Source organism: Canis lupus, chromosome 31, assembly GCF_003254725.2.
Source record: "Canis lupus dingo isolate Sandy chromosome 31, ASM325472v2, whole genome shotgun sequence".
In the NCBI taxonomy this organism is placed as follows: Eukaryota; Metazoa; Chordata; class Mammalia; order Carnivora; family Canidae; genus Canis; species Canis lupus.
In genome coordinates, this window is record NC_064273.1 from 26,611,696 (window position 1) to 26,632,977 (window position 21,282).

Below are 21,282 nucleotides of genomic sequence, written 5' to 3' on the forward strand. Positions count from 1 at the left end.
GTGTGTGTGTGTGTGTGTGTGTGTGTCTCATGAATAAATAAATAAAATCTTTTTAAAAATTCCATTTATTTATTTGACAGAGAGAGAGAAAGAGAAAATGAGCAGTGGGAAGAGGCATGGGGAGAAGGAAGAAGCAAACTCCCTGCTGAGCAGGGAGTGCAATGCAGGGCTCGATTCCAGGACCCTGAGATTATGACCTGAGCCAAAGACAGATGCTTAACTGACTGAGCCACCCAGGCACCCTTTCTTCACTTTTTAGAATGATTTTCACGTCATAAACATGTCCTTGGGACCGAGAAAACTTTTGTGACTAGCACATCCCACTCACCACTGGAAGGAAGGACACATCAATGTCAGCTTACATTTAGAGTTATCTTTAATTCACTTGGTTGAGACACATTCAGCCTGATTCCATTCAAGTCCATTCCAGACTTAAATTTAAAGAAAGGAGATAAAACTCTTTCACTTATATCTCGAGATGTATTAACAATATGTATTAAACAAGCAGATTCTCCAATTCAAACATTTCCAAAGAGGAAGCAATTATAACATTGATTTTCTGAAAGCTGTGATTAATGCCTGAGTTTAAATCTTTGTGCGAAAAAAAAATGATTTGAAGACAAGGGGGCAAGAAAAGGTTAGATACTGCCAATAAAAACACTGGGCTGAAATTTAGTCACTAGGCTGGGACTTTATTTTGCTTTTCAGTCTTTTTACTGTTCTATAAGAATTCCATAGAAACACTCACAATTTAAATATAAGATGAGCATAAACACCCTCTCCATGACAAAGCTAAGAAACAAAAATAATTATAAAGAAAACAAAAAACCGGGGAGAGCTTCATATACGCTATGAAAAAAGTGTATTATCACTCCAACTTAAACTTAACAGACAACTTCTTTCCAGCCAAATTTCACAAAATCTCAGCGTCTGTTTCTCTTTGGAGAGAATTTTTTTTAAAAGAAGATTTTATTTATTTATTCATGAGAGACAGAGAGAGAGGCAGAGACACAGGCAGAGGGAGGAGCAGGCTCCATGCAGGGAGCCTGACGTGGGACTCGATCCTGGGACTCCAGGATCAAGCCCTGGGCCGAAGGCAGGCGCTCAACTGCAGAGCCACCTAGGGATCCCTGGAGGTAAAATTTTTAAATCCATAACTGTAGATATAGGCCTTACTGATTGGGTTAATTGGTTGTGAAAGTCAAATAATATCATGTTCATTCATGTTCTTTAAAAATAAACGAATGGGGGACGCCTGGGGGGCTCAGTGGATGGGCATCTGCCTTCGGCTCAGGGCGTGACCCAGGCGTCCTGGGATCGAGTCCTGTATCGGGTTCCCCGCAGGGAGCCTGCTTCTCCCTCTGCCTGTGTCTCTGCCTCTCTCTGTGTGTAAAATCTTTAAAAAAATAAGAAAATAAAAATATAAAAATGGAGGCTCTTAAATTCTGAAACATTTCTCCCCCCTGCCCCACACGGGATTTGACAGGCATCATCAACCCAATCCAGCTGGAAATCAAGATGTAGAAGTGTTTGGCTCTTCCCAGCAGGGCCTCAGGAAGCAGGCCAGGTGCTGTGTGACAAAATCATGGAGCCCAGACAGTTTCCAAAACGCCCCCGGCTCCAAATTTTATCAACAAACAAATAGAAGGCCATGTGCTACTGGTATCTGTGAGACGTCAGAGCCTCTGAAGGACGGGGCCATATTTGTTTGCAGGAAGATAAATCTGTGCAGTTCCTCTTTCTTTGTTGCCTCTCCCTGCTGCCTGATGTCTTGTTTTCAGAATCAAGCCCCAGACAATCTGCACGGTACAACAGTCGGAAATAGACTCCCACTTCACTGTAGGGAAGCATGCTCTGCCCGCCAATCAAACAGCTGTCCATGTTGGGCGCCCAACCGTTCCTTCTCTGACCAAGATGCCTTCGACTCTCCCAGCTGTCACAGAAGCTTTTCCTGTTACAACAAATACTGCTTAATCTACTTCCTGCAGGAGGGATATTTGTACTTGAAACAGACTCCAATCTCCCAGTTGGCATCAGACAGATGTGCCTGAGGTCTATCAAGGGAGGGGGAAGCTGGCTCTCCAAACCCCAACGAAGGCCCCAATTGTCTTTAACTCGTATGGGCCAGAGTTAGCTGCTGACGCCCGGCTCAGCTTCTGGAATGACTTTTTTTTTTTTTTCTTCCCCAACAAGGACCAACTTCAGTTTGCTGAGCCTCAGCGTTTTTATTGGAATACTGAGCTAATAAATGAGGGCACCGGTTTCAACCCAACTGGGCAGGTGGAATTTTAGGGAAGATAAAGCAGAGCTGCTGTCACCATAAAAATGAAATGGATATGAGCCTTGATGGCAGAATTTAAAATGAAAGACATGATAAATTTTGAAACCTTGGAAAGATACCATGGATGCCACTTGTACTGATTCTTATAACTTGCATACAATGCAGGGTTTGCATAATTACCTGTTTCATGAGTTAATTTCAGTGATAAATAAAAATCTTCTTCCAAAACAGTTTCGCTCACACTTGGGAGAAAGGCCTCGAAATAAGCATCGATTTGTTCTCTGCTCTTCCCTTGACTCAGAGAAGGGGAGAGGGGGTGGGAGATGCCAGAAATGGGTATCTGCATTAGAATTCCTTCAATGAGGGGCACGTGGGTGGCTCAGTGGTTGAGCATCTGCCTTCCAGTCAGGTTCTGATCCCAGGGTCCTGGGATCAAGTCCTGCAACAGGCTCCTCACAGGGAGCCTGCTTCTCTCTCTGCCTATGTCTCTGCCTCTCTCTGCATCTCTCATGGATAAATAAAATCTTAAAAAAAAAAAAAAAAAAAGAATTCCCTCAGCTTTATAAAATCTTTAAAAGTTATTTCAAGATCCAGGTTTGCGTTTCCATATTGATGTTCACTTGGAATATTTCCCTAACAGGGCAAGGTAGGTTTACCTCTGATACATCAGGCCTGGTGGCTTTCAAATGGAAGAGATTTTGCTGTGTGGGAGACATCTGGCAATATCTGATGATAACTGGATCAGTGCTACTTGGGAGAAGGGACTACTTACTACTGATTTACAGTAGTTGGTAATAATACTGGTAAACATCAATGCACAGGACACCCCCCACCCCCACAACATCCCAACAAAGAACTATCCGGCCCAAAACATTAGTAGCTCCAGATGAGATCAGTATTCAGAATAAATCACACAGGAACATTTGAGAGGCTTTTTAGAAACTTCACACGGTTTTGCAACTTCCTACTCCAGCTTCCCTTCTGCCCCAAGGTTCTTTCTATAATAACAGTCAACTCAAGGGACTTTTTTGTCTAGACATCCTTCCTCCATTTTCCTAGCACTGCTGTCGGTAAACAAATATTAAAAAAAAAAAAAAAAGGATGAAAGTAGCTCAAGAAGGATTTCAACAAGGACCCATGGATGGTCATGACTTGTGTGTGGGAAACAGTCTTAGGGAGAACACTTAGGAAGGGGTCCCTGGTTCTCTAAGTCGACACAGTAATCCATTCACCACACTGCCTCGCTGTAAAGGGAGAGGGGGGTGGAGATGCATTCCATGTCACCTAACAGATTTTCATACAAACATCTCAGGGGCGCCCAGCTGGCTCAGGCCATGGAGCATGCAACTCTTGATTTCCAGGTCATGAGTTCAAGTCTTGTGTTGGATGTCGAGATGACTTAAATAAATACGGAAATCTTTAAAAAAACAAATCTCAGACCACAATTATGATATCGACACATATCACTACAGATAGCTTGCATGTGACTGTAATATTTCAATCACCTTATCATTCCACCAAGACAATAAAAAGAGGATCGACAACCTAAAGAATAGTCGGTGACCTACGGTAGCAGATCCCAATCCTAGCTGCACATTAGAATCCCGAGTTTTAAGCAATCATACCACAACAAATGCACCCCAGGCTGCAGCCCAGACTGTGTGAATCGTGATCTCTGAGAAGCGTCCCAGATATCTCAGCATCTAGATTACAGAATTCATTTCTTTCCACCCAGGAAAGGAAATACTTAAGTAAGGTATTCATAAATTTAGTTATCAGACAATTCACCTGTTGCAGATTGAGGTAGATGGAGTAGAGACCCATGAGATAAAAAATGAGCAGCCTCTGGTTACAAGTCAGAAAATCTTCACGTCCCCAAAAGAGATTGTGCTTCGAATACGTAACATTTATCGAGTACTTTTCCTAAGACCTATTACTCTTTTGTTTCATTTTTTTAAAAAAGACTCTATGTATTTATTATTTGAAAGACTGGAGTGAGAGCAAGAGCACAGCGGGGGGAAGGGGGCAGTTGAGGGACCAGCAGAGGAGAGGAAGAAGTAGCCTCCCCGCTGAGCAGGGAGCCTGATGTGGGGCTCGATCCCAGGGCCCTGAGATTATGGCCTGAGCTGAAGGCAGATACTTAACCATCTGAGCCACCCAGGTGCCCCTAAACACTTTACTTTTATAACTCAATTCATCCTCACAACAACTTAATGGGATAGTACTATAGTTTTATCCCTATCTTATGCATGAGGATGCCAGGGCATGAGATGAACTGTAACCTGTTCGAAGACAGAAATCTAATAAACACAGAAATGGGACCTAGTCTCAAGAAACCTGGTCCCAGAACCCACTCTTAGCCACTAGGATGTGATGCTCAATCAGAGAGGAAACAAACCTTTACATGAGAAAAAGGGGCTCAGAAATAATCCAGCCCTGAAAGGTAATCCCATATTGAGGGCAGGACTGGACCAAGCCTGCCTACTTGAGCTTGTAGGATGGGGTGAGCAGCAGAGCACTGGCCTCCCATGGACAGGCACTGGCCTCCCATGGACAGGCACTGGCCAGGGCTCATTTGGACCCCAGTGTCCCTGACACACTGCTAGCTCTCTGTCAAGGCTGCCAAACACCCACTGTGACCACCGTTAAGATAGTCCCTGCATCAGACCTCAAACCTGCTTCTCAAGATGCTTATTTTTAGCTACTTCTAAATTTAGACAAAGGCTACAGTCCAGCCTCCCCATTGTACCAATTTACTAGTTGTTTCCTTTGCTATTTTAACCAAAGCAGTCAGTGGACACTGCTTTATCTCTGCCTCATTATAGAGCAATCGTGTAGGTTATTTTATCCTGTTTACTTGCCTCTTGTGCTTTTCATGGTTAAATGAGGACCAGGAAGCGGCAGCAACCAGAAGGCAGAGAGGCTGAGGCCCGGGCTCCCCCTCCAGCCACTCCAGTTGGGCTGCCACTGCCCAGGGCACCTGAGAATGCTTCTGGAACATACTACTGTTGAAGACAACCTAGGAACCCGATAAGAAAACCCACACGACGACTTGACTCTCTTGCTTTGTCTTGAACCAGTCTGATGATCTGAATTGGACCGAGAAGACTTTGTTTGTAAGGATTTTCAATCATTGCAAAATATTAAAAGGTGAACCGATGGAAAAACAGAAATATTCACTAGCACTTAAGTTTGCGAACACAGTCACGGCCCAGTCACGAGGCTGACTCTTCAGCACCTGACTCAACAAATGTCAGTTCCAACGTATTGTTCCAAGGAATAAGTGAATCTTCTAAGAATGATTCCAAAATGGAAATTTTAATGTGTTTCAAACACCTGTAGGTTCAGTGGATTTAGTACTCAGCCTTCAAAAGTGACTGGCCTAAAAGAGGCAATATATAGCATGTAAAGGTCAGCTGTTAAGTTTAAAACTCCATCAAAAAAAAAAAAAGATGGGATGCCCACTATATAAACGTATATTCTATATTCTATACTCAAATATTTCTAAAATTCCTGTATGCAAATATATTTTAACTAAAACAATTTTAATAAAAAATTCACAAACTGTACACACACACACACATGCACGTATGCAGTTTTTTTAAGAGAACAAACACCCCAAATCAGTGATTATCTTTAAAAGGGGCAAATTGTGAGCAATTTCAGTTATACTCTATCAGGGAAACTATCTGTAATGGGCCAGAGAGTGAATATCTCCAGCTCTGCAGACCATGAGTCCCTGTCACGGTTACTCAGCTCTGCCCTTGCAACGAGAAAGCAGCCAGAGACAAGAGACAAATGATGGGCATGGCTGTGTTCTGATAAAACTTTATTTATAAAAACAGGCCGTGGTTTGCATTTGGCTGGCGGGTTGTAGTTTGCGCCAACTCCTGCTTAATATCCATAACCCACAGGAAGGGCTCGGACAGAAAAAAAATTCTAAATAAAGTTGTGCGCACACTGTTGTTCATAGTATGTACATCCAGATCTTATAAAAATCCTTTAAATAAGCTAACACAACATGCCTCCTTCAAAGGCTTATTACAGGGGGATCCCTGGGTGGCTCAGTGGTTTAGCACCTGCCTTTGGCCCAGGGTGTGATCCTGGAGTCCTGGGATCAAGTCCCACGTCGGGCTCCCTGCATGGAGCCTGCTTCTCCCTCTGCCCGTGTCTCTGCCTCTCTCTTTCTCTGTGGCTCTCATGAATAAATAAATGAGATCTTTTTTTTTTTTTAAAGGCTTATTACAGAAACCTCTCTGTGTGAACGGAGTTTTATGGGATTGATGCTGCCATCTTGTGGCAACACAAAAGAATGGCCTTCATCGTTTCCATTCCCTCCACTCTGGTTACACAGCTCACCGGAGTCATGTTCTAAAAATGTGACTGGGGTGTGGGTACTGCAATGACATAATGACTCAAGGAAGTCAACAGCAATAAGTGCCATCAATTTTCTGAAGCCCCAACTTGCCAAATCCTTGCGACAGCCACTGAGCAAAAGCACGAACTCTCACAAGGGGTCTGGGGGTGACCTACTCTCATCAAGCTAAACTTCAGAAGGGAATTTAAAAAATGATAGCAGGGCAAGGAGACTCAAAGTACCTACACACTCAGAGTTTGAAACCAGACTTTTAAAAAAAAATTTAACTCAAGTTTTAAAAAGAAACGAAATCTTAAACGCCAACTTACTAATATAACCAACCCCATCATTTAGGGACACCTGGGTGGCTCAGCAGTTGAGCATCTGCCTTCAGCTCAGGGTGTGATCCTGGGGTCCTGGGATCGAGTCCCACATCAGGCTTCCTGCATGGAGCCTGCTTCTCTCTCTGCCTGTGTCTCTGCCTCTCTCATGAATAAATAAATAAAAATCTTTCTTTCTTTTTTTTTTTTTTTTAAAGAAACCAACCCCATTTTTAGAATCAGGTCATGGAGAAATAAGTGACATAATGCTGTTGACTGGTATACTCATTCACGGGCTCTCGCTGAATGAGAAGGTGGCGGCTGTGCAGCAACAGGAAGAAGGCATAAGCCCAGTCCCAAAAAACAAACTCGGGACAGAGAGAAGACACGCCAGTAAGAAGAGTGTCATATGACTAGGGCCCACATGAAAGATGTCTCTGCAGGGTCCTAGGGTCCCAGAGGAGGGAGCTAGCTCTGCTGGGTCCCACCCAGGAAGGTGTCAAGAGGCAGGTAGCATTCTGGTTGCTTCTTTTAGGATGAGCACAAGGTTGCAAAAGGATAGGGAGAAAAGCTGTGAGCAGGGGGACAGCAGATGGGGCAGGGCTTGCTTCTGCCTATAGCCTCACGCTCACACTCAAGCTTGGGAGAGCCCAAGAGAAGCTGACCAAATGTGAGCTCTGAGTGCATCTGCGCTCTGGGGCAATGTATGTCCTCTCTCAGGCAGAAGGGAAAGCCAGGGCTGGATGGTTTGGGGGATGGTGACGGGGAAGGCGGAGGTAGGACCTGGAGCCCTACTGGTTCCTGGTGTTTCCTCTGTCCACAGCCCAGAGATGGTGGCCTCTACCCAATCGACCTTTCCCACAATGACAAACAGCAGCAGCAGCACACTGAAGCTCTCCGTGTGCAACAGGTTGACTGGTGACCAAACACTTACTCCACAAGAACACATGGTCCTGAACCTTGGAAATGAACGGGACACACACATTCAGTAACCAGTTCATCTCACTCACACGCCTTATGCCTGCTGGCCCCGGTCCAGTGGAACACAACCCCCCACCCACACCCACACCCCCACACCCCCACAAGGTCAACGTCACAGTCATACCTGGGTTGCTGCTGAGAAAGGCCAGGGGGCTCTCGCTGAGGTCCACGGGGCCGTCTGCTCGGTGGGGTGGGCAGTCCAGCAGCTCCAAGCCTCCCTCCGGCTCAGGGTAGGTCCTCACCAGGAGGCCCAGGGAAGGCTGCGAGAGGAAATCTTTGAGCACAGATGAGTTCAGGGTGCCTGCAGCACGATTATTGATCTCGAGAATCTCATCTCCCGCCTTCAGGCCTGCCAACGCAAGGTGGAAAATGTTTAATTTCACACGCACATAAAAGCAGTGGTGGTGGTGGTGGCGAGTCAGATCACAACAGCATAGGAGCCCCGCCGTGAAGGGAACTCGGGGCTCGCTTGTCACGGCCCCCCACAGCCCCGGTGCTGGTGCATACAGGCTCTAGTCCTCCTCCGTGATCATCAGGTGACTGCATGGGCCTCGGTTTCGGAAGATTCTGGACTCGATGTGACACAGCATGCCTATCTGTCTTCCACACCAACTAAACACATTTACTCTTTCTTGAATCTGTATGCTCTGGGCATCTGCCAGTTTCTCCTCATAAATGCTAATTCTGGCTGTCACCCTTGGTTTTGAGGGGGAAAAGCAGAAATGCTCTCATTACCATGATCAATATGTTGTGTACACACTCATGCTACAGCGTAGACGTGTGGCACAGCCCGCGACCATCTCTTGGGTCACTGCTATGGGACCAGCTATAGAACCAGAATGCGGTGAGCTCTTTCTGGCTACAACCACAGAAAATCACTCTACTTCAAACACAATCTCCAGAAGCAAATGTGATCATTTTTTGCACTCCCCCCTTTGTTTAACTGCATCAGGACCTTGGGGTGGAAGTCTTTTAGAAGGTGCCTGAAGGTTCCACTGCTTTTGCAAAGCATGCTAGTGGAGCTGCCAACGTTGGGGACCCAAAGGAGCAGCTCTGAACCAGCCCAATCCAAAAGAACGAGAGGTTGTGACTGACCCTGGGGCATTACAACCTTGTATTAAAAGACCATTCCAGCAGGTTGAGAAAGGGAGAGGTTAGAGGAGAACGTGAAAGGAAATAGAGTATTGTTTCAGCTAAGAAGAAAACAAGAGTCCAGCTCTTATTTTATAGACTTGTGTGGAAAAGCAAACTTGAAAAAGCCAAGTGAGTGAAGAGCAGAGGTAAGGAATAAACTGCAGAAACGAGAAGCCACTCAACTCCTCAGGTATCCACAGATCCCACCTCTGATGCCTCAGAAAAGTGTTTCCACAAAGGCATTCTCACTTCCCAGCTCCACCGAGTCACACCCCTTGGCCAGCTGTACTCGGGTTTCCAAACTATTCAACATCAATCTTCTAGCATAAAACTCTCCAAGAAACATTTTGAGTGGGAAGGCAATGGAAGAGAAATGAGAATGTTTCTCTCTGTATCAGAGGTGGGATTCTGGGAAGCCAACCACTCCATTTTTAGGTAAAAGATTTTGCCATCACAGCATTTGAGTTTGAAAATATAAAATTTCCCCATGCGAAAGTAGTTGTTTTTTTTTTTTTTTAAGTCTTCTCTTGGAGACAACCTTTTTGGTTAGATATGAGAGGAGGTAATATAAGGAAAAGAAAGACTTAAACATCTACGAGATTGAAGGTGTTTTGGGGGGGCAGAGGGAGAGGGGGAGAGAGAATCTCAAGCAGGCTCCACACTCAGCTTAGAGATCAATGTGGGGTTCAATATCACAATCCCAGCATCATAACCTGAGCCAAAATCAAGAGTTGGACGCTTAACCAGCTGAACCACCCAGGTGCCTTGAGTTTGTTTGTTTTAAAGAACTTCCACAGGGACGCCTGGGTGGCTCAGTGGTTAAGCATCCACCTTCGGCTCAGGCTGTGATCCTGAGGTCCAGGGATGGAGTCCCACATCAGGCTTCCTGTGAGAAGCCTGCATCTCCCTCTGCTGTGTCTTGCCTCTCTCTCTGTCTCTCATGAATAAATAAACAAAACCTAAAAAAAAAAAAAAAAAAAAAGTCAATTCTGTAAGTATAGGTGATATGAGATCCAACTGAGGGGTAGGTGGGTATTAAAGGGGGATTAACCATTAGCTCATGGCAAGCCAAAAGGCCAAGGTGGCTAACAAACACAAACCAAAGACTTAGTTATAACGTGATGGGCATCCAAGGCTGTCTATGAAGAATGAGGCAAAATAGTGAATGGAAGCCAAAGGAGGAGAATGTTTCCTGATTAGAGATGTCCGTGAAGAGGTTCTTATGATCCACAGTGACCTCTCTATTACCCAGAAATCTGCACATAGAGACTAGATTTAACATCAGAAAACAAAACAAAACAAAAAAACAAAAACCAAATCTCTTTCTTGACACTGTCCTCTATAAGCTGGGTATTGGGATGGTGTTTGTGACCTAGGTGGACAAATGGAGATCACTCTTAAATCTAGAGAGAACAGTGCTACACGGGGTAAGGGGGTTGCAGACAGCAACTTGTTTTTATCTAACACTAGGGTTCTTGGACACAAAGAACTAAAACAGGAAGTGACTGAAGTGGAGGCAGCATATTTCCCCACCTCCACACCAACGCCAACAGGCACACTCATCGTGCTGCCAGAGATAACAATCGGTCTTCGGGTTTGAAGGTGAATAAACCCTGCTATCTCTGCTCTTAGCTGAGACACAGCTTAGACTTCGGCCTCCAGACCTCGATATAGTGTCAGACTCCATGCCTCCAGGCTGCCTTTGGCCTTGGACAGTACAGAAGAAAAATCCTCCTCCATGAGAGCAGCGACTTTGACTTTATTTCCCATTTGTCACACTCTTGCCATCTCTGTGCATAGTCAAGTGCAGGCTGCTCTTCTCCACGGCTGGGAGAAATAACCTGCATAGGTAGCTTGTACGTCAAGAACACCCAGAGCTAAGCTCTACCGAGACACAGAAGGAGGTGACAAGGTAGGGCACTCCACCATTTCCTTGGCCGCTCCACTCAGCAGCCTTCCAACAGAGCAGACACAAGGCATTACATCTAAGTTCAACTGACTCCGACGTTTTGGTCTTTGACATTCGACAGGTATGATTTTGCCACTGCCTAAAAATTCCATAGCAAGAAGAATGAAAGGAAGGTAGGTTCTGATCCCTACCTATCTGTCTGATGTGTTTATGGTAAGTATGGTGGGTTGAAGAGTGTCCTCCAAAACTCACGTCCACCCAGAATATCAGAATGTCTGACATTATCTGGAAACAGGGTCTTTACAGATGTAATGAAGGTAAGAATCATTCTGAATAGGATGGACCCTAAGTCCAATGACCAGTATTCTTCTAAGAAGGCCATGTGAAGGCCATGTAAAGGCACAGAGACACACAGGCAAGAAGGCCACTGACCACAGAGCAGAGATTGGAAGGATGCAGCCACCAGCCAAGGAGTGTCAAGGACCACCAGCAACCACTGAAAGGTAGGACGAGGCAGGGAACAGATTCTTCCCTCAGGCTCCAGAAGGAAACAACCCTGCCCATACCTGGATTCTCAACTTTCCATTCCCTGAACTATCAGAGCGTAAATTTCTGTTGTTTTTAATCACTCAGTTTGTGATAATTTGTTACTATAACCCTAGGAAACCAACACAGGAAGCAAAAAATGTAGGTTAAAAAAGATCCTCTCCAAGTAGAAAGAGTTGAGGTTCCACAAGTAACCCAGACTCCAGTGAGGGATGCAGGTAGGTTGTGGTAGAGAAGAGTGGATCCTGGATCCCTAGGTTCCCAACTTCTGCAGAGATTTTTCCAGGAATGGGATCAAGATGACATCCACTTTGAAGGAACTTTGCATGCTCAGGTGAGAGCCAAAGGCAGCTGTGGCCACTGTAGCACAGAGGGGTGTTCCTAAAGGCTCTGCTAAAGGAAAACCCCTAGGACTCCCACACCATCCTAGATGATAGGGAAGGACAATTATATCAAATTAGAATGGAATTTCCCACTTGCCCCAAAGAAATGGGCTCAGAATCAGGTTTAAAATTCAAGAATGTGACTTTTCATACACACCTATATTTAGAGAATAATATCCATATTCCCTAGAAGGGTTTTCAATGAGACAGCATTAAAAAAATCTTCACAGGTGGACTCTTTGGTTGTTCTCATCCACCAACCAGAGAAACTCCAAGGGGATTTTAAGAGGGATGCACAGACAAGACACTCAGTGACTTACCTTTCTTGGACGCTAACCCAGTTTCCTTTACACTATTCACGTAGAGCCTTCGAACACCATCTTCTTCCACAGAGGAAAGTGAAAACCCTAGAAAACACAAAGACAGAATGGTAGGGCTCACACCTTCTGAATGTTTACCAAACAACAGGAAGTACCTGCTGTGAACTACGTATGTTTGATGTTTTTGGTTACAGTTTGGAGCGATGGTTTCTCCTTGTTTGGATTATTTTAAAAAGCAGAAAAATGTATTTTTGGATGACTCTAAAAAAAAAAAAGTCACTACTTGTAAAAATTAATAATACCAGGTACGATGTCTATCCTCACACCACCTACCCGTCAACTCAAGTGGAAGAAATCTATTTTGTTTGACCTTACTTGCTGGTAAATGCCATCGCTTTATCTTTTTCGCTGTCCCCTCCACAGCACAAACAGAATGATTAGCTTATCGGACCTGGGTCCTCTGGACTTTTCTCAGCCAATCCTTGTCCTGGGATATTTTACAACTGAACAACTGCATAGTGTGTGTTCAGTCATATGTATTGCTGTATAGACACCAGTTTAATTTAACAAAATTCTGCAAAAAGGGATTAAGTAGCAACTCACTTACTTTATATTGAAATGGATTGATTTCACATTCTGCTAGTGTGTGATCATAAGGTTATCTCATTACCTGTCCAGACTTCCAGAGCCCAAAGCCCATTAGCTAGTTAATCTTGGGGTTGCTACACCTTTCAGGAAAAAAAGGCAGAACAAGGCCCTGAGCTTCCAGGTGGTTTGGGGATCTGAGGCGCTCCGGATCCTATGGCTACAAGCCCTGGTCACCTGTTTCTAGACAGTCTCATTAAAACCTTTTTCTGATCAGGGTGCCTGGCTGGCTCAGTCAGTGAAGCATCTGACTCTGATCTCAGTGGCATGAGTTTGAGCCTCACTCTAGGTGTAGAGATTACTTAAAAAACAAACAAACATCCATCAGTGGAATGTCCCAACCACTACCTCCTTTGCCTTAAGGAAAAGATTTCGGCAAACACCCCTAAAAGAGTAATGGGAATGAATACAGTTGTAAAGATCTGACATAGTTTCAGGTCTGGGTGAAAAATAATCCCATAATATAGGTACTTACGGCTGAAGGCAGAAAAAAAACACAGTTTTTGTGTTTTTTCTTGTCTTTTTCTTTAAAAACACTGTTTTAAAGAACAGATAAGCAAACAACAACAGAATGGAATGAATAATTACAGGACTGGTGCCCGGGGAGTCATCAGGACTTTTCAGGCCATGTCATAACGAATATGTGTTTTTCTATTTAGTTCACAGGACCAGGAAATAGATTCCCACACACAGACAAAACTACCAACTGTCCTCGCCCACTACAGTACCATAACTCCTTCAGATGGGGACAACACAAGCCACGCCCCGAGGACTTTCTGGTCTTCATTTTACTGTCTTATCTTGAATTTCATTCTTATAGCAGCTTGTAACTTTCAGATTACATTTCAAGAAGCTCCACTCAAGTAAAAATAATTTTATTTTTTAAAGATTTTTGATTTATTCATGAGAGAGAGAGACAGAGAGAGAGAAAGATAGGTAGAGAGAGAAGCTTCCTCCCAAAGGGCGCCTGACTTGGGATCCCAGGACCCAGGAATCACGACCTGAGCCAAAGGCAGAGGCTCAACCACTGAGCCACCCAGGCACCCTTGTAGTCAGACTATTGTATGTTTGTGCGTGCTAGTAACTTTTACTAGCAATATACACTGAGCTCAGTATACAGCAGGAAGCCACACTTCTGTGGGTGCCAACATTAGATACCGATGCGCTGAATTTAGCATCCTTGGTAGTTCTGGGGTCAGAGGCAACCAGGTCTCTTCAGATTGGGGGACTCCTGAACTTCTCAATCAATACGCTGTAGGAACACCTTACGCCAGCATGAACCAGTCACTCAGAATAAATGGTTGAGCTGAGGTTACCAGCCACGTGCAGCAGGCTCTAGAAAGTGAAATCCAGGAAAGAGGCACAGCTGGCTGCTGACAGTAATGTAAGGACAGAAACTGAAACTAAGCATTGAGAACCAGCCGAGTGACCCTGCCACACCTCCAAGCTTTTGCAGTTTACAAAAGCAGTGGTGGTCCACACCGGATTGAAAATGAAAACAAAACAAAAAACCCTGCTTCTTTACCAGATAGTTTGAGAAGCACTGCTGACAAGACTTTCTGGGTTGATGCCTGATGCACTGCAACAATGGGTTCAGTCTTGTCAATAAGAAAATATATAAAAACAATTTTGTGCTCTGTTTCATGGTCCAAATACCAGTCCATCTTAAGAATTCCATTTCAAGGGACACCTGGGGGGCTCAGTGACTGAGCGTCTGCCTTCGGCTCAGGGCGTGATCCTGGATCCCCAGATTGAGTCCCGCATGGGGTTCCCTGCAGGGAGCTGGCTTCTCCCTCTGCCTATGTCTCTGCCTCTCTCTCATGAATAAATAAATCTTTAAAAAAAAAAATCCATTTCAAGAGCTTTAAATTCAGCCCTTTCTTGCTTCTTGCTCCTTAAAGAGAAAAGAAGAAGAGGCGCGGTGCATCTTCCTCTAGAGAAGCCAGACCCTTATTTATAGCCCTGCTACCAATTACTGCTTTAATTACCAAGGTCACACTTCTGATGCATAATTAGCCCTTCACAGACATTAATTCCTTTGCCATCAAAAACATCCTCTTGGTTTATGATGTCTTTGGTTTTAAGGTCAAGAAGTAAACAGCAGGAAGGTGTAATGCAAGTGACCAGGGTTCAAAATTAGGCTCTCTTCATTAGGCCAAATGGTCTCGGGAGCATTCGGGGATGAAGACTGGTGGCCCGTGGAGCGATCGCAGAAAGCTTCTAGTCTGCTCTCCCGCTGGCTGTTCGGTAAGGGATCTGAAGATGTTCACATGCTAAAAAGCCAAGTGACTTAATTCAGAGAGAAACTGTAAATGAGCACAGACGATAGGCTAGTGTCCTTCCCTCGGTTGTCTTTCTAGGTTCTCTTCCTTGGCACACAGAGCAGGGCTACGCCTCTCTGCCCCTCGCTGGGAGCTGGGGCCCTGGGGCTGCTTTAACACAGCTCTGCGAGGGCACAGCACCTGGCTTCCCAACGTCTCTCTTCCCCTCTGCCAAGAGATGGACAATGCCCCAGGTGGCAGCTGCTGCTGGCCTGTGTCCGGGAGTGAGGACAACATAGAGAGTCCCGGCCAACCCACAGAAGATGCCTGGTGAATTCAGGAAGCACATTTCCCTGCTTTGAGCCCCCTTGGCCAACCTCGCCACTCGTGACTAATATCGTGGTACGGGTTTCCCCATGTCTTTTAACTCCGCTGCTATTCAAATCACACAGTGTAAGGCTAAGTAGGCTTAAACATATGGAAGGGATTATATAGTCAACTACGCCAGGATGCAGGCAACTGAGGGGAAAAGCGTCAACACAGCAACCCTGACTGCTCTCCTTTGAAAGGCCTGCCTGCTTCCAAGTTTGGCCCCTGGCTGGCATCTGGGAACTCGGATGTTGGGTGGGTTCCCGACAACCCTAACGAGGCTCGCTGGGCCTTGAATTTGTACAAATAACATGGTTTGTGCTCAACACCTGCTTTGCCCCTGGGAGTCTGAAACTTTGGAACATGCTAGGCCGAGGGCGTCTATGGGACTGGGCGGACAAACTTCCCCACGAGACAACAGCTCCCGTGCATTATCAGCTCGTTGCTGGGTTCTGGAAAATAAGGACGCCCCGTGTGACTGGGGGAGGACACTTGGAAGCCTGCGCCTGTTTTCTCAGACTGCACCCCATGTGCCTTTCCCCTTTATTAGGCCACTCTGTACAGTTTCCCTGTGTTAAGCCATCCATGGTCATGAGTAGGACTATTCGCCGAGTCCTCTTACTGAATCCGCAAATCTAGGGGCGGTCTTGGGGCCCCCCAACTCAATGCCAAAAAGAGTTGTTTTAACATTATTTGAGGGGGAAGGGGGAATAATGAGTATACTTGAGGGAGAGAGGTGTGACACGATCTATTCCCGATACAGGCATTTCCTTTTTATGGCAGTTGGACCCTGATGATTAAGGTTATGAAATTCAGGCTGAAGTCTCCATCGTACCCACAGTAAATATCTCTTTTTTCCCCCGAGATTGGCTGCTCTGCCCCACACAGAAGCCAGATGTGCTATCTGTTTTAAATAGGCCCCAAAAGAATTTTACTAAATTGTAAATAAGTGCATGTTTACACAGGAATCGCTTTATCTTGAAAAACACCAAAGATCAAAGGAAAATAAACGTACCATAATTATCACTGGCCGTATCTGACTTCTCAATCTGGATGTTCTGAGTGACTTTTGGACAAATTTCAATTTCTTTGTACAGCTGAAAAGTGACAAAGAGGAGTCTGATTAGGAAGGCATTATAAATAACTTATTAGGAATAGACATCGTCTTGTAAATCCTTTTTTTCACAATTTGCTAAATAAAAAAATCTCCAGGAATCAAAAATCTCCAGTCCTTGGGCAGCCTGGGTGGCTCAGTAGGTTAAGCATCTGACTCGATTTCAGCTCAGGTCATGACATCAGGGTCGTGAGATCAAGGGCCCCCAACCCCTGTTCAACTCCGTGCTAGATGTGAAGTCTGCATAAGATTTTCCCTCTTCCTCTCCTTCTGCCCCTCCCTGCCTGCCTAAAAGAACTCTCCAGTACTGAGGAAAAAAATTATTAAAATCAGGAAGAGGCTATAAAGATCTTGACAAGAAATTCCTAGGAAGAGGAGAAATCTCTGTGCTTCCATTCTCTTCTGCTCACAAACCATTTCTGCCCAAAAGGTTCATAGTAACACAAGTAGGTGGTGACAGGAATGCCTGAGTGGCTCAGTGGTTGAGTGTCTGCCTTTGGTTCTGGTCCTGGGATCGAGTCCTGCATCGGGTTCCCCTCAGGGAGCCTGTTTCTCCCTCTGCCTGTGTCTCTGCCTCTCTCTGTGTCTCTCATGAGTAAATAAATAAAATCTTAAAAAAAAAAACAACAACAAATAAGTGGCCACAAATTAGAGCACTGAAATTGACAGAAAATTATATAAATGCAAGATATTCTCTTTTAGCCACGGGATTATACCAAATTAGCTAGAAAACTAAAGCACATGAATTAATCAGTTCTCTAGAAACCCAAGAAAGCCTGGGGGGAAAAAGATAACAGAAAGCTAGAGTTCACACACCAGAAAACGTATTTCAATTTAATATCCTTCATTTTCACTTGGAGGTACCAAACCTTACTTCTTAGGTAAGCAAGTCAAAAGCTATTTCCAAAAATTTGATAAACATTCCAAAACAAAGAGATGTGTCAAAGCTCATATGGAACTTAAAAAGCATCATTCGATTTTGAAATGAAAATCTATCTGTGCCAACATTAGTAAGAGAAGGCTGTCCTTTAGCACGGAAGGGAAGTCTTGGTGGTTATCTAAGTTTGCTCCCATCTCTCACCACAAGGTCATTCCTCAGGAAGTAACGTAGTTCCAGCAAGTAGAAAAGAACCGTGGTTTCCTTCTTTTCACTTATGGCAGTTGACAGGTGGGAGAGGGGACCCCAATGCTTGGGACTCAAGAGCCCGGGGGCTGCTGTAATAGAAAGCCAGGGAGCAGAGGCCTGAACACTGACCACACATCCTGGGTCCTCGAGAACACCCTAACTTAACGCAGCCTCTGACAAATGCAATGTGTTAGTGGCCATCATTTAGTGTGTGTGTGTGTGTGTTTTAAGATTTTATTTATTTATTCATGAGAGAAACACACACACACACAGAGAGAGAGAGAGAGAGAGAGAGGCAGAGAACAGGCAGAGAGAGAAGCAGGCTCCCTGTGGGAAGCCCGATGTGGGACTCGATCTCAGGACCCCAGGGTCATGCCCTGAGCCCAAGGCAGATAGATGCTCAACCACTGAGCCACCCAGGTGCCCCCCCCTTTTTTAATATACTTCAGGAAAACTGTTCTCACAAATACATTCTACACTCAGAAGAAATCAATTAGAAACCTGATCTTTAGTCCAGAAAATACAATTGCTGAAGTGATAAATACCAAATACAGGAAAGTTTCATGCCATATTTCGAGCGCCATGGGATGCTCAATAAAATGCTCTGGACTGGGTTCAACTTACTTCAGGCCTTAGTTTTTAACTTTTTTTTTTTTTTTAATTTATTTATTCATGAGAGACACACAGAGAGAGAGAGGCAGAGACACAGCCAGAAGGAGAAGCAGACTCCATGCAGGGAGCCTGAATGGGACTTAATCCCTGGACTCCAGGATCACACCTTGGGCTGAAGGCTGCACTAAACCACTGAGCTACCCAGGGATCCCCCAGTTTTTAACTTTTCAAAAATTTCCTCGAGAGCCGAACTCCTACCCTAGGTGGCAGTCTACCACCGTGTGTTCCAATCATCTCTGCAAAGTTCCAAATAGTTTTCGACGGATCCAGTGGGAATATAGCTTTGTGAATAATCTTTCTATTCTTTCATAATATTGCCTCCTACTTGTCTTTGGATTGGTGTGAAAGCTGCTGTGTCTTTTACCAGACTCAGACAATAACTTAGTGTAAATCTAGGTATAAGCCCCTTGGCCACAGTCCTTTCTTAGGGTAGTAGACGAATATCGTTGTTTAGTGAAGAGCACTAATAAAATACATAAAAAACCTCAAGAAGGGTCTGTCCTTGAAGATATATTTTCAACGCAATTACACTCAATGTCTGAAATTGGAAAAGCTGAAATTTCGTACTTTGAGACGAACTTGTTTAACAGCGAAACATCATACACATTCCCCTTATTTCATTAAAGCAATGATGTCACAGGCTTTCCCTCTTTTCTTTTTTTTTTTTAAAGATTTTATTTATTTATTCATGAAAGACACAGAGGAGAGAGAGAGGCAGAGACACAGGCAGAGGGAGAAGCAGGCTCCATGCAGGGAGCCCGATGTGGGACTCGATCCCGGGACTCCAGGATCACGGCCTGGGCCAAAGGCAGGCGCTAAACCACTGAGCCACCCAGGGATTCCTGCCTTGTCACTTTTCAAACACCAGATCAAAAGATCATCAGATTTAGGAAAACACTTGAGCACCAGGTATTCGAGTTATCATGAAATCACGATAATTTCTTACAACATCTCCTTTTGCGTGCCCTGGTCCAAGCCAGCATCAGCCACTGCCCCAGCTAGAGCTCACTAGCTCCCTGCCTGCTCTCAGCGACTTTTCTTATGCCCTCTGGTCCACTGGCCACACATCAGCCACATTGAGCCTACTAAGACAGAAGTCCACTAATGTCCTTTCTCCCCTGGGTTTCCTCTCTCACGTAGGACCTGCATGGCCCATTCCTGGTCCCCTTCTCCTCCCTTCCTGTATCCTCTCTCACCCTCTAGCCAGCCCCCTCCCTTACCCTACCCACTGGCTCTCCTCACACACAAGTAAACCACCTCCACTCCTGCCACCCCTCCCCCCCAGGACCTTACCCAGCTTTGTTCCTTCAGCCTAGAACACTTCCCTCCAAAATACCTCTATGAAAAAATAAATAAATAAATAAAAAACAAAAACAAAAAAGCAAAATACCTCTATGACTCATTTTGTCACCTCACTCCCTGTTCAAACATCAACCCAAACACGGCTAAAGGAGCGGTACTCTCTGCTTCTGGATGCCCCATCTCTCTCTCCCCTTGACCTAACCTTTTCTTTCCAAGCTCTTCACATCCTCCTAAACATTGCACATTTACATGTCTTTATGCAAAAAATTTACATATTTTTATATCTGTCTCCACAAACTGGAATATAGTTTCCACAAGGAGCAGAGATTTTTCCATCTTTTTTTTAAGTAGGCTCTCTGCCCAACGTGGGACTTGAACTCATCACCCCAAGATCAAGAGTCACATGTTTTATGGGCTGAGCCAGACAGGTGGCCCTAGGAATAGGGATTTTTGGTTATGTACTCTGGTACCTAGAACAGCTGCAGTGGTGCTGGGCACACATAAGTGCCAAATACATACATGCTGGACAAAGAAATCGATTTACTAGTGTTTCTGCAAACTCTTTATTCCCACCTGTCACTTTAAGAAAAACACATTTAATATGGGTTTTGAAAAGCTGGTGATTCCCTATTTATTACCATTCTATCAACTGGGCCTAAAATTAAGTATGAAAAAGTCTCCAAACTGGTACCACTTATATGTTAAAAGGTAACCAGCAAAGCAGATGAGCAGATGACTGACTATTCATGGCCATTCATGAGCAAGAGGACCCTCTAAGCCACCAAAATAAACATACTAGACCCCTCAAATCCTTAAAATCTAGTACACACTTTTGCTAATAACTATTGGTCTTTATGACTAAAGAACATCGGGTAAAATGATGTCAGAGAATAAAACATAATGGGACAGTCATCTATAAATGAGTTATTTTTCGGGAAACATCTTTGTACATCTGAACATCTTCATACATCCATGAGCTTCCCTGGTCTGTCAAATATCAAATGGAGGTGGGCTATGGGAACTAATTAACCATGTACAGTCTGATGCCTGCTCAGCATGGGTCAATACTCTGAAACCTGCAAACTCTAAAAAGCTTCCAAGAATGCTGTGTTCAGACACCCCCTGCCTTGGAATGACATCAGTAGCAGTTTAATGGCCTATACCAGGGATTGGAAACCAGGGACCCCTGGGTGGAATTCAAGGGGTCTCTGAACTTACACTTCTTTATAGTCACTAACCTGTAACTGAAACTTTAGCATTTCCTTCGATCCTAAATAAATGTAGGCAACAAATACAGCAGTCTTAGCAGTGGCTGTGACCTTGTCACAAGTAAAAAATAGTTATTTTCCAAACACATTCTAGTTGCCACTACTACCTCAAAGTATTATTCACGCTCGTCACTACTTCGAAACCCTGGTACCTTTCAGATCTAGTGCTAGGTCTTATTATTTACTGAGCCCAGAAAGAAGCACATATATTATCTATAACTTTAAGAATGCTTTTGATAATGATTTCCAAATAATTAAGCTATAGGCAATCCTATATCTTTTATTTCATGCAAC

At 44.5% G+C, this 21,282-nt stretch overlaps 1 protein-coding gene across 1 annotated transcript in view; it reads right to left on the reverse strand.

Annotated features, from left to right (window-relative positions):
- TIAM1 (TIAM Rac1 associated GEF 1) overlaps positions 1 to 21,282 on the reverse strand; it is a 202,249-nt gene that overhangs the window by 49,993 nt on the left and 130,974 nt on the right. Inside the window, 3 exon segments of the mRNA XM_025450018.3 lie at positions 8,064 to 8,288; positions 12,232 to 12,318; positions 16,522 to 16,603. Of these exon segments, the coding sequence (XP_025305803.3) occupies positions 8,064 to 8,288; positions 12,232 to 12,318; positions 16,522 to 16,603 (394 nt within the window).